General features: G+C 43.2%; 1 protein-coding gene across 1 annotated transcript in view; it reads right to left on the reverse strand.

Moving 5' to 3' along the window:
• Positions 1-13,344, reverse strand: part of LOC124035991 (drebrin-like) — a 59,596-nt gene that overhangs the window by 13,885 nt on the left and 32,367 nt on the right. The window contains exons 2-4 of the mRNA XM_046350015.1: positions 3,384-3,439; positions 2,191-2,303; positions 1,378-1,452 (exon numbers count right to left, since the gene is read on the reverse strand). Coding sequence (XP_046205971.1) covers positions 1,378-1,452; positions 2,191-2,303; positions 3,384-3,439 — 244 coding nt within the window. The remainder of the gene's footprint in view (positions 1-1,377; positions 1,453-2,190; positions 2,304-3,383; positions 3,440-13,344) is intronic.

The following is a 13,344-nucleotide window of genomic DNA, read 5'->3' on the forward strand; positions in this document are numbered from 1 at the left end:
CACACACACACACACACACACACACACACACACACACACACACACACACACAGTCTTGTATATCTGAGACTGGTGGTCACAGAGGTGCCTGGCCAAATACCTAATTGAGTGTTAAAAAAAGAGACAAAAACTAACATCAAACATTCCAGGGATGCTTCTGGAGTTGACCGGGTGATGCCTTAATATGGAAACAAGTTCAAATGGGGTCTGACTATAGGCTGAATGGACAACCCATAACCTTCTCTGCAGTTAGATGGAAATGTTAAATAAACACAGTTTTAGGGGCACACATGGAGGGACACAGCAGACAGAGCGACCAGCATCTGGCCACTTAACACACACACACCACACACCAATCCGCTCACACACACACACACACACACACACACACACACACACACACACACACACACACACACACACACACACACACACACACACACACACACACACACACACACACACACACACACACACACACACACACACACACACACACACACACACCCTTCTCCCTGTATTCCCCCATTCCTTTCTCCGTTTCCTGCCAGGCTCTGTCACCACTTAGTAAGTGGTTGTTTGTGTTGTGCCTGTCGGTGGCCCATCTCCCCATCTTGGTGGCACCAGGAACAATAGGGTCAGGAAGAGTGGACCCCAGCCTGGGTATGAGCCCAGCCCACAAATGGACCAGACCAACCTATGCAGTAGGAAGTGCTCTGAGGACAGGAAGACGTACAACAATGGAAGGTAAACTACTGTGTGTAAATATAGAGCATGTGTGTGTGTGTGTGTGTGTGTGTGTGTGTGTGTGTGTGTGTGTGTGTGTGTGTGTGTGTGTGTGTGTGTGTGTGTGTGTGTGTGTGTGTATCTATGTTTGTATGTGTGAGAGACAGAGAGAAGTTGTGTGTGTGTGTGCCTGCTGGTGCATATTTACTGATGTATGCGTGTGCACATAATGCACATGCTGGTGTGGGTTTGATGCGTGTGTGTGTGTGTTTCTAAGTGTGTGTGACAACATGACTATTCATTCCCTCGGGCCTGGTCAGGCGAGTTCCACCCTTCCCACACTAGCATCACCCAGCTCTCTCTGTATAGCCTTGACAGTTACTACCGGAGCCCGTTTACCCATTATTCATCGTTAGAGAAACAGAGTGAAGAGACAAAACAGCCACCCACGGAGAGCTACATTCCACAACGGTACCGACACGGGATTGTAGGAGATGGATAGAGAAAGTGAGTGAAAGAGAGAAATCTGTATCGTGCCTCTCCTGAATGCTATCAAATGCTGCAGCTGCAATAAGGCCCCTCAAACTGGCTGCATGACCAACAGACAAACTGGTAGCGCAGGGCAGGGATAGGAGTGGTGTGGTACCGTACCTTGAAGAAGGCCTTGATAGCGGGCACATGGCTGGCACATTCCGTCCTGCGGTATTCATCCACGTTTGGCCCGACCTGGAGACAAACACAGGAAACACACAGGGGGTGTTGAGCTCTTTTTAACCCAAGCCTCTGTTCACTATCAGAAAGTCTAGTTTCAGTCTTTTGTCATTAGGTACCTGCATGTACACCATTTGACAATGTTAGGGAGTAAGCATAACGTTATTAGCAAGTTACACATCTTATACGAGATAATTAAGGTACACTGACATTTTTTTGAGGTACAGTAGGTTTCACAATTTTCAGATTTGTGTTTGTTTTGCTGCCTGACTGGTTACAGATGCACCCCTGACCCACACCACAACATTCCACAAGGTCGCCATAGAGACGGGACCAGCGAAGCACATTGTGAAAATTCTAAGCATCTGCTCCCCTGCTTGTGTGTGTGTGTGTGTATCGGTTAAAATATTTGGTATCAGTCAGTAGATAGGCCTGGCGTCCCGAGTCCGCAAGTTCACTGACACATCACACACGTTGACCCCTGACCAACGGGCCAATCAAAACACATCCAACAGTAGCTAGAACCAGTGGGAGACGACAGCTTGAAACAGATTGCCTATAACCTGATACAGGGTCAGATATTTTCTCATCCTCCTAATGGTTAAGGTTAGGTTTGAGGGTAGAGAATCTGATCTGTGGTTATGGGCAACTTCTACCTCAAGCATCATGTCATTGGAGTTCATCAGGTAACATACTGTATGGCATGTCCATACGACTGTATGAGAGGGCCATGCTGTAGTGGATGACACTCACCCAGCAGATCATGGCGACCAGAGGGCCTCCTGTCTCGGCAGAGCCAGCCCTGCAGAGCCCATACAAAGGCCTGGCTATGTGGAACTTCCCTGACAACTCCACCACTCCACCCGCTGTAGGACAGACATGGGGGAGAGAGAAAGAGAGAGGAGAGAGAGAGCTTAATAAACACCACCAACTTTCCGTCTTTATCATTTAAAGGGGAAAAAGTCACAAAAAACAATGAAGTGGAAAGTTAGAACTGTCCAGTTAGCTTTAGTCATTTTCTGTCATTTCAGCAAGCCATGACACCCACCATCTCACATTGTTCTGAAATGGATTCTGTAGTGAGAAACAGGTAAGATTGGCATTCCTGAAACATTATTTTATTGAAATGTAATTTTATCTCAGATAAATTAAGCTAAATGATTGCACCCAAATTGGCTATTTTAATTTACAGGATTCAAATAACAATTAATAAATATATTACCAAACATCCAATTTGGACCAAAATTCTTGATGAGTAAGCCAACCACGGACTCCCCACACCCCGTGCCAATCCCACCCCAACAACCAACATACAGTATCAGCTATCTATGTTTGACAAGTAGTATGAAGCTGTGGCTTGGAGTATTGCTTCTCCATACTATGTAATGTATTCCCTGTGAATCTGGTGATTTTTCCCACCCCTTGTTCAGAGAAATGTGTAATTGATGTCCCTTGCATTATCTACCATAAAGTAATGTGAAAGTACCAGGTTCTGACAACTAGACACCGCTGTTCCTGCTATACCGCCACACTCGTTTATAAAATGTTGCTGGTGTCATTAATTATTATTATTAAATACATCAACATTTCCTTTGCAACTTTGGGTAGAAAACCAATAGATTCGGCTCATGATGAAAATAAATTGTGTGTTCATCCACACATTTCAAGCAAACCAGTTGTTAGGGTGGGATTGGCATGGGGTGTGGAGGGGGTCTGTGGGTGGCTATTGACTTTTTGGGGATTCCTCATCTTACTCATTGCAAGGAAGAAGTTTGGTCCAAATCGGATTTTGGGTACTATATTTATTGTCTGAATCCTAAAAATGTAAATGGCCAATTTGGGTGCAATAAATTAGCTTCTCAGATATCAAATTATATTTCACCAAAATAATGTTTCAGGAATGCTAATCGTATCTGTTACTAACTACAGGTGGAACTACCCTTTACCTCCAGAGTCAGCCAGTTTGAGGTTGTTGGTGACCCCATCGTAGGTAAATAGAGCCCTGTGGAGAGATAAAGAAAGACAGCTTAGGGACAGGAGCACAAACACACTACATCATCACAACCATGGATCCAGCGATTCAGTGAGCCAACATTTGGTTTGTTACAGCTTAGCACTAGTATCGCGTGGCAGGTAGCCTAGCTGTTAAAAGCATTGTGCCAGTAACAGAAAGGTCGCTGGTTTAAATCCGAGCCGAATACGTGAAAAATATGTTGATGTAAAGAGCAAGGCACTTAACACTAGCTGCCGAGTTGTGCAGGGTTCTAAGGCACTGCATCCAGTGGTGTACAGTACTTAAGTAAAAATACTAGTAGTATTAGTAGTTTTTTGGGGATATCTGTACTTTACTACTTGTACTTTTACTTCACTACATTCCTTAAGAAAATAATGTACTTTTTACTCCATACATTTTCCTTGACACCCAAAAGTACTCGTTACATTTTGAATGCTTAGCAGGACAGACAAATAGTCCAATTCACACACTTATCAACAGAACATCCCCGGTCATCCCTACGGTCTCTGATCTGGAGGACTCACTAAACACACATGCTTCATTTGGAAATGATGTCTGAGTGTTGGAGTGTGCCCCTGGCTTTCCATAAAGAAAACAAAAAACAAGAAAATGGTGCCACCTGGTTCGCTTAATAAGATATTTGAAATGATTTATACCTTTACTTTCGATACTTGAAGTATATTTTAAACCAAATACTTTTAGACCTCTACTCAAGTAGAATTTTACTTCAACTTGAGTCATTTTCTATTAAGGTATCTAGACTTTTACTCAAGTATGACATTTGGGTACTTCTTCCACCACTGACTGCATCTCAGTGCTCGAGGTATCATTACAGACCCTGGTTCGATTCCAGGCTGTATCACAACCGGCCGTGATTGGGAGTCCCATAGGGCGGCACACAATTGGCCCATCGTCGTCCGGGTTAGGCCGTCATTGTAAACAAGAATTTGTTAACTGACTTGCCTAGTTGAATAAAAGTAAATAAACCAAAATAAACAGTTTGAAGAAGGTTGCTAAATATCTCTAGTGCAATTGCTAACTAGTGGTGTTAGCGCAATGACTGGAAGTCTATGGGTATCTGCTAGCACCCAGATACCCATAGACTTCCAGTCAGTGTGCTAGATACACATAAACTTCCAGTCATTGCGCTAACGCTAGTTAGCATTGGCTCATGAAAATTCCCCTAACATAATGGACATGCATACAAATGGTATCCACAAGTTCATCTGACTCTGGGGAGGTAGATAAAGGGCCTCATTGCCAAAATATCATTTTAAGTCGACAGTACACGCACACACGCTCATACGCACTCTCATATACATGCACGTACAAACGCACGCATGCACACACGCATGCACACACACACACAGTTGGCATTGGTTGCGGATACTTTTGCCTAAATCCTAGCGAGCATTCCCAGAGAGTGATGCCTGTCCAAAATGTGCCAGCAGATGAGCTCTGTTCAAGCATGACTCTCTCCCTTTCCTCTCATTCCATCCCTCGCTCTTTTTTCCTCTCTGTTATGCATGTTCATTATTTTTTTTTTACCCTTATTTGACCTTGTTGGCGAAGGGCCCTGCGTAAGACAGTGAGGCACTTATTACACAACATCTGAACAATAGCACACAGTGACATTGTTCCCTCAGTCTCACCTGGAACCCATGTAAGCTATGCTCGGTGCACTGCAGGGTTTTCGTTCTACACAAGAAAACCTGGCCTGCTGCTCTCTGCTCACTCAAGTCACACAGTCTCTCAAAGAGGACTTTCATACCGTAATGAGATCCCTGAAAATACACAACACTACACACACACACGAGATGGCGTATAGGCATAACTGTAGGTTCATTCACATGACCGAGGCTGGTAGCATAGTCAAACATAGGACTTTTGTTTGGCTGTCCCATCAGACCACTTCACCAGTATCATCATAATATAAAATGTGTTTTGCTGTCCCATACACCGGATAGGTGCAGTGAAATGTGTTGTTTTACAGGGTCAGCATAGTAGTACAGCACACCTGGAGCAAATTAGGGTTAAGTGCCTTCCACTGAAAAATACTTTTTCCACCATCATTTGCAAATAAATTCATTAGAAATCCTACAATGTGATTTTCTGGATTTTTTCCCCCCTCGTTTTGTCTGTCATAGTTGAAGTGTACCTATGATGAAAATTACAGGCCTCTCTCATATTTTTAAGTGGGAGAATTTGCACAATTGGTGGCTGACTAAATACTTTTTTGCCCCACTGTATATAAATAAATACAAATAAGAGGAAGAGAGAGAGAGAATATGTGATCTCTATGCCCTACGAGCAAAACACCATGAACCATTCACCTCACTTTCAAGCCCATGAGAAACAGAACGGAAACAGTTTACTGTTGAGACAGTGCCTGCCAACCTCTCTCCGACTCGGATTACTTTATGGAGTCATATATAGTGTAGAGCATGACAGGACAGGTAACATTGAATATCACATCATTTGTTGAGGTTTCTCCCATTGAGACGTTGATAGATTTCTTTTTTTTAAAGAGCCCTTTCAAATTTCACCAGTATCAGCACATTGACAAATTAGATTACATCACACATTTGCCTTGTGTCTATGAGCTAAGGACAGAGGCAATGACGTTTTGCTATATGAATCTCCTATACAAGGCATAATACAGTAGAGTACAGCAAAGTAGGGACCTCAACAAAGACAGAATTAAAGACGTTATAAGGAAGAGATCACTGTGGCTTGTGCTGGCCAGAGGCAGGCCATTCTAAAAGACCCACACAGTAGCCCACATACACTGAGGACATTGATTGACCCTTAAACCTCACCTCTATAAAGACCTCAGCAGACAGGCTAACTGGGCAACCGTGTCTGAATTAGTGAATGAATGTGAAATCATTGTGCAAAATGAATAAGTCAGTGTGTGTGTGTGTGTGTGTGTGTGTGTGTGTGTGTGAGATGAGTGATGAGGAACAGTGTTGGGGAAATGGGATACAAAAGTAACATGTCACAAAAAGAACGATCTACAGTAATATATTACTTTTAGTAGTAACAGAGTAATTCAAAGAGTTACTGTCTTCAAATATTGTTATATTATTACAGTTTAAGCAAATGTATCCATTACTTTCAGAATCATCTCTCTCAGCGTGTTATATACATACAAACATACATATACACACACACAGTTGAAGTCGGAAGTTTACATACACTTAGGTTGCAGTCATTAAAACTTGTTTTCAACCCTCCACAAATTTCTTGTTAACAAACTATTGTTTACGCAATCTACTTTGTGCATGACAAGTAATTTTTCGAACAATTGGAAACAGACAGATTATTTCACTGTATCATAATTCCAGTGGGTCAGAAGTTTACAAACACTAAATTGACTGTGCCTTTAAACAGCTTGAAAAATTCCAGAAAATGATGTCATGGCGTTCAAAGCTTCTGATAGGCTAATTGACATCATTACAGTCAATTGGAGGTGTACCCGTGGATGCATTTCAAGGCCTACCTTCAAACTCAATGCCTCTTTGCTTGACATCATGGGAAAATCAAAAGAAATCAGCCAAGACCTCAGAAAAACTAATTGTAGACCTCCTTAAGTCTGGTTCATCCTTGGGAGCAATTTCCAAACGCCTGAGGGTACCACGTTCATCCGTACAAACAATGGTACGCAAGTATAAACACCATGAGACCACTCAGCCTTCATAAAGCTCAGGAAGGAAACGTGTTTTGTCTCCTAGAGATGAATGTACTTTGGTGCAAAAAGTGCAAATCAATCCCAGAACAACAGCAAAGGACATTGTGAAGATGCTGGAGGAAACGGTTACAAAAGTATCTATATCCACAGTGAAACGAATCCTCTACCGACATAACCTGAAAGGCCGCTCAGCAAGGAAGAAGCCACTGCTCCAAAACTGCTATTAAAAACAAAGAAAGACAGGGTCCTGAAATAGGGACGTTTCTTTTTTTGAGTTTATATATACACACACTACCGTTAAAAGGTTTGGTGTCACTTAGAAATGTCCTTGAATTTGAAAGAAAAGTTCATTATTTGGCTATTAAGATAACATCAAATTGATCAGAAATACAGTGTAGACATTGTTAATGTTGTAAATGACTATTGTAGCTGGAAATGGCAGTGTTTTTAAATGGAATATCTGCATAGGCATACAGAGGTCCATTATCAGCAACCATCACTCCTGTGTTCCAATTGCACATTGTGTTAGCTAATCCAAGTTTATACATTTTAAAAGGCTAATTGATCATTAGACAATATTTACCAAGTAGGCTAGAATAAAAAGTAAGAATGATGCTCCAGATACTCAACTCGTCTAAAATAGGCCAGTTTTTTCTTTCTTTAACAACGGTTTTCAGCTGTGCTCACATAACCCTTTTGCAATTTCCTAATGATAAATTAGCCTTTTAAAATTATAAACTTGGATTAGCCGTTTCCAGCTACAATAGTAATTTACAACATTAGCAATGTTTACACTATTTCTGATCAATTAAATGTCATTTTAAATCTTTCAAAAACAAGGACATTTCTAAGTGACCCCAAACTTTTGAAAAGGTAGAGTATATATATAAAACATGTTTAAATGATTATTTGGTTTGGGGCACCTCCGCCTTGCAGGTGGCTGCGGAGGTGTGTGGTATGCCACTGCTTATAACTATAACAAATAGTATCCAGCTCAGACCTCCAGCTATGCATTTGGTTTGCTAACCTGCTAGCTAAGTGGCTAGATGTCAAGGGCAAGCTTCTTGGTTACAGCAGAGATGTTCAATCCCCTCCTGGATCAAGAGCCCTGTTGCCTGTACGGTGCATTTCGGAAAGTAATCAGACCCCTATACTTTATCAAAATGTTGTTACGTTACAGCCTAATTCTAAAATGGATTTAAATCAAAATTCCCCCTCAATCTACAAACAGTGCCCCATAATGACAAAGCAAAAACAGGTATTTAGAAATTTTAGCAAATATATTCAAAATCAAACACGAAAATATCACATTTATGTATGTATTCAGAGCCTTTACTCAGTACTTTGTTGAAGCACCGTTAGCAGCGATTACAGCCTTGAGTCGTCTTTGGTATGAAACTACAAACTTGGTACACACCTGTATTTGGGGAGTTTCTCCCATTCTTCTCTGCAGATCCTCTCAAACTCTATCGCGTTGGATGGGGAGCGTCGCTACCCAGGTATTTTCAGGTCTCTCCAGAGATGTTCAGTCGGGTTCAAGTCCGGGCTCTGGATCGGCCACTCGACATTCAGAGACTTGTCCTGAAGCCACTCCTGCGTTGTCTTGGCTGTGTGCTTTGGGTTGTGGTCCTGTTGGAAGGTGAACCATTGCCCCAGTCTGAGGTCCTGAGAGCTGTAGAGTAGATTTTCATCAAGGAGCTCTCTGTAATTTGCTCCATTCATCTTTCCCTCTATCCTGGGTAGTCTCCCAGTCCCTGCTGCTGAAAAACATCCCCACAGAACGATGCTGCCACCACCATGCTTCACCATAGGGATGGTGCCAGGTTTCCTCCAGATGTGATGCTTGGCATTCAGACCAAAGAGTTCAATCTTGGTTTCTTCGGACCAGGTAATCTTGTTTCCCGTGATCTGAGAGTCCTTTAGGTGCCTGTCAAGTGCCTTTTTCTGAGAAATGGCTTTCATCTGGCCACTCTACCATCCAGGCCTGATTCGTGGAGTGCTGCATAGATGGTTGTCCTTCTGGAAGGTTCTCCCATCTCCACAGAGGAACTCTGGAGCTCTGTCAGAGTGATCATCGAATTCTTGGTCACCTCCCTGACCAAGGTCCTTCTCCCCCGATTGTGCAGTTTGGCCGGGCGGCCAGCTCTAGGAAGAGTCTTGGTGGTTCCAAACTTCTTCCATTTAAGAATGGAGACCACTGTGCTCTTGGGGACCTTCAATGCTGCAGACATTTTTTAGTACCCTTCTTAGTACCCTTTTTAGTACCCTTGTGCTTCAACACAAGCCTGTCTTTGAGCTGTACGGACAATTCCTTCAACCTTATGGCTTGGTTTTTGCTCTGACATGCATTGTCAACTGTGGGACCTTTTGTAGACAGGTGTGTGCCTTTCCAAATCATGTCCAATCAATTGAATTGAAGGATGATCAATTGTAACAGGATGCAACTGAGCTCAATTTTGATTCTCATAGAAAAGGGTCTGAACACTTTTTTCTTTTTCTAAACACCTTGTTTTCACTTTGTCATTATGGGGTATTGTGTGTAGATTGATGATCATACTGGTTTTTAATCAACTTTAGAATAAGGCTGTAACATAAGAAAATGTGGGAAAGGTCTAGGGGTCTGCAGACTTTATGAATACACAGAATCTCACTCCAGATATCTCCCTGGACTCATTTAGTAGCAGCTAGTTTTCGGAGGTCCGGATTGGATGCATGTAGGAACTGTCCCATTACAGAGAATACCCTAGCTCCATACAAGAAATTAAGGAAATGCGTATCTAGAACATTTTTGTTCAGAATTGATAAAAGATATCCCATGATATTGACTCTAACAGCCGCTGGATGCACGGACCGTAACAGCTTCTGGTTTGTCAGCATTTTGAACTTGCAAACTCGGAGATGTTTGTTCAGGGCACAGATGTCTAGAATGAGGCGTAAACCCCTGTCCCATTCCGGAACCAGGAAATATCGACTGTAACAGCCGAACAGGGCATCCGGGAAAGTCGCCATTGGTAACCCCAAGCTTCCCCAGGAATGCTTACACGCCTTTCCAGGGAGTTTGCATGCAGCACATGGCAATGCGCACATGGACTGGTTTGAGCGAGGGCTGCCTGAGCGTGTGAATATCTCCCAAGAGAAATAGTATAACCACACGACTGGGGGCATGATCTCGACCCTGAACCCGGCTTAGCCATTGTCGTCTCGGTTGCTTTCTTAGCCATCTTACTCATTGCTCCAGCAAATTGAAGAATAACTAAGTGTTTGTGATTAGGAAACTCGTGAGAACAAATACAAAAACTTCAGCACATAATATCAAGGGGTGAGCACGCTCTACCACTATGGGATAGTTTAGTTGGCGCAACATAAGACAGTCTCGTTTTCCAATTGTTTTGTTTTTGTACCACGAATCGTTCCTATCCAAACCGAGGTGAAGAGTGTAATAATTGATCGAGTGAATCCAAGCCTCGCGCTTATTCGCCTGCGGAAGGTGGGGCTTCCAGCGAGGCACAGATTTCATTGGCCTCGTCAGGGGTGATTGTAGATCATTCAACCAAAGTCGCGAGAGTGCGACTCCCAATAGTATGATGTACCGAAGTTGACTGACTGAAAAGGAAACCCCTGTTAGCGTTTGCAGTGTGCTGGCTCAGCGTGTGACAAGGCAGACTGACACAGCTCTCTCTGGGGGTTGTGGTGGGAACATGACCATACACAACACATTGAGTAGCCTGGCTTAGATTCAGCTCATCTCTACCAAGCACAACCACCACAAAAGCCATGCACCCATCCATTGTGTCTGTCTGACTGAGCCTTGTGTCGGTCTGTCTAGCTTCATCATATGAGTGACCTAAGTCTCTGTTTCCCACTTGAGATCAATTTGAATAATTTTGGTGGAAGCCATGCCCATGGCTGTTCCACTCTGATTAGTGCTAGAGGCATTCCCAAAGGTCAGAGGTCACCGTCTGCAACAGGGTCCGGTTCAAAGGTCACAGAGGCACGGAAGGAATCGTGATTGCATGCACAAATTCTCAACCCACAGGGAGTTGGCTGGCTGTGAGGGTCCACAGTGTTTAACAGTGTTTAACAGGCTTGCTTTGTTAATATGTGGGAGTCAGGCTCTCACATATAGAGATGCAAATTCAGGCCACAGACATGCTTCCCAGATCAAAAACGCCACAAGTGAATAAACAGATTTAACGATACAATCAATGTAAAATATGATTGTTGTACTTCACGTCGATAATAGGGTGTGGCTAAATAATACAGTGGATTCAACACATTTTTGCCATGGTGCAGAGAGAAAATGTTGCCGTTTTAAAGCTAATATCCTGCTATTCTACACTTTTTGCCATGGGGCAGGGGAAAAAAATATGGGATAACTAATAGGATCCTGAGCAAGTTAGAGGTCTCTGTCCCTCTCTTGCTCGTTCTCTCTCTCTCTCCCTGGATTTACATGAGTAAAATATGTCTAGTGGGATCTCACAAAATCAGATTTGCAACTTCCCTGGATGTGGTGTGGCCAAAGCCATAGTCCTACTTCATGTGTGGGTGCAGCTGTTAGCATACCGTAAATACCATCGTATATAGAGAAACAAAATAACGACCGCAATTCAATACAGGAGCTTCTCATCTAAACCATGTTGCACACTTGATTAATGCAATGATTCACAAATGTGTGGGGATTTTAAAAGCCTTTAGTTTTAAATTTTGCTAACAGAGGAAACAAATACTGTCTGCTAGCATTAAGGTTTTTCTCGCAGGGACACGTGGAGTGGAAGAGCCGTCGTCTTTACACTGTACCAAACATAGATCAGTTGAGCTTGTTCACTCAGGCCGTTTACCATATATAAAAAAAGTGTTAATTTAAGTCTACTTAACCATAGACTTCAATGCAATGCAATATCAGCTGGGTCTGGTCTACTTCGTTAATTCACTTTTCATTGAACGAGAAACAAAATGGAGGGGGGGGGACAGCGAGTGGGGTGTCTCACTTCCTTTTCAATGTCTGACTGTTCCACTCAGGGTTTGTGGTGTAGATGTCTCCCACAGTACATCCGAAGGTAGTGTGAGAGACATCTCTTAAAGAGAGTGATCTGATTCTAGATGCGCCTCTTTACACGACGTACTGAGTCTCTCCTGGACCTAGTTGGTGTCGTCTACGCCGTGTAATGTAAAGGTGTCCTGTCTTTCTCTTCACACATGTGGGTTTCCTGCGTGCACAGGCTGATTGGAATAACAGACCAAGCTCTGTACAGCAGCCCACTTCAACGCCAGCCAACTATGAGCTCAGACAGAGAGGGGGGATAGAAGAAGAAAAAAAAAAGGGAGGTGGACAGCGAAAAATGGGGATGTTGGGAAGGAGAAAAAAGAGGGGGAGGGGACCATTACCAAGGTGGGCAGTGGAGACAAAGTGAGGATAGGGAGAACAAAAGAGAAGGATTTGAAAGGAAGAGAGAAGAGAACGAGAAAGATGCTGTCATAACTAGGAACTTTGTTAATTGCTTCCACAAAAATATTTGACAATGGTAATTACATTACTGGAGCCGACCAAGCTAACCTCAATGCAGTCATAAACAAACAAGGCGAAGATTGAGCATGCACGTTGTCTTTTGCACACACACACACAAAGGGATTTCAATGGGTCTTTCTCTATTGTTTTATACTGTTCAATTCAACTTCAACCCAAAATCATTTTCAGCATTGTAATCCATTTCTGCATTTCCTGCACTCATTTGTGATCCTTTCCATACTACCACGGCTACATTGAATGTTTTCTCTTAGCTACTTCATGTAGGCCTGATTACCAACAATGATGAGACACCTCCTCCCTGTAGGCTGAGGGCCCTGGCGGAGTGGTGCCAGGAAAATAACCTCTCCCTCAACGTCAACAAAATGAAGGAGATGATCGACTTCAGGTCACAGAAGAGGGAGCACGCCCCTCTCCCCATCCACATGAAGGTGAAAATCTTCAAGTTCCTCTGCGTACACATCACTGACAATCTGAAATGGTCCACCCACACAGACAGGAGTCTCGTCAACCTCAGGAGGCTGAATAAATTTGACTTGGCCCCTAAGACCCTCACAAACTTTTACATATGCACAATTGAAAGCATCCTGTCAGGCTGTATCGCCGCCTGGAATGGCAACTGCACCTCCCGCAAGCGCAGGGCTCTCCAGAGGGTGGTGCGGTCTGCCTAACGCGTCA

This window comes from Oncorhynchus gorbuscha, linkage group LG05 (genome assembly GCF_021184085.1).
Source record: "Oncorhynchus gorbuscha isolate QuinsamMale2020 ecotype Even-year linkage group LG05, OgorEven_v1.0, whole genome shotgun sequence".
In the NCBI taxonomy this organism is placed as follows: domain Eukaryota; kingdom Metazoa; phylum Chordata; class Actinopteri; order Salmoniformes; family Salmonidae; genus Oncorhynchus; species Oncorhynchus gorbuscha.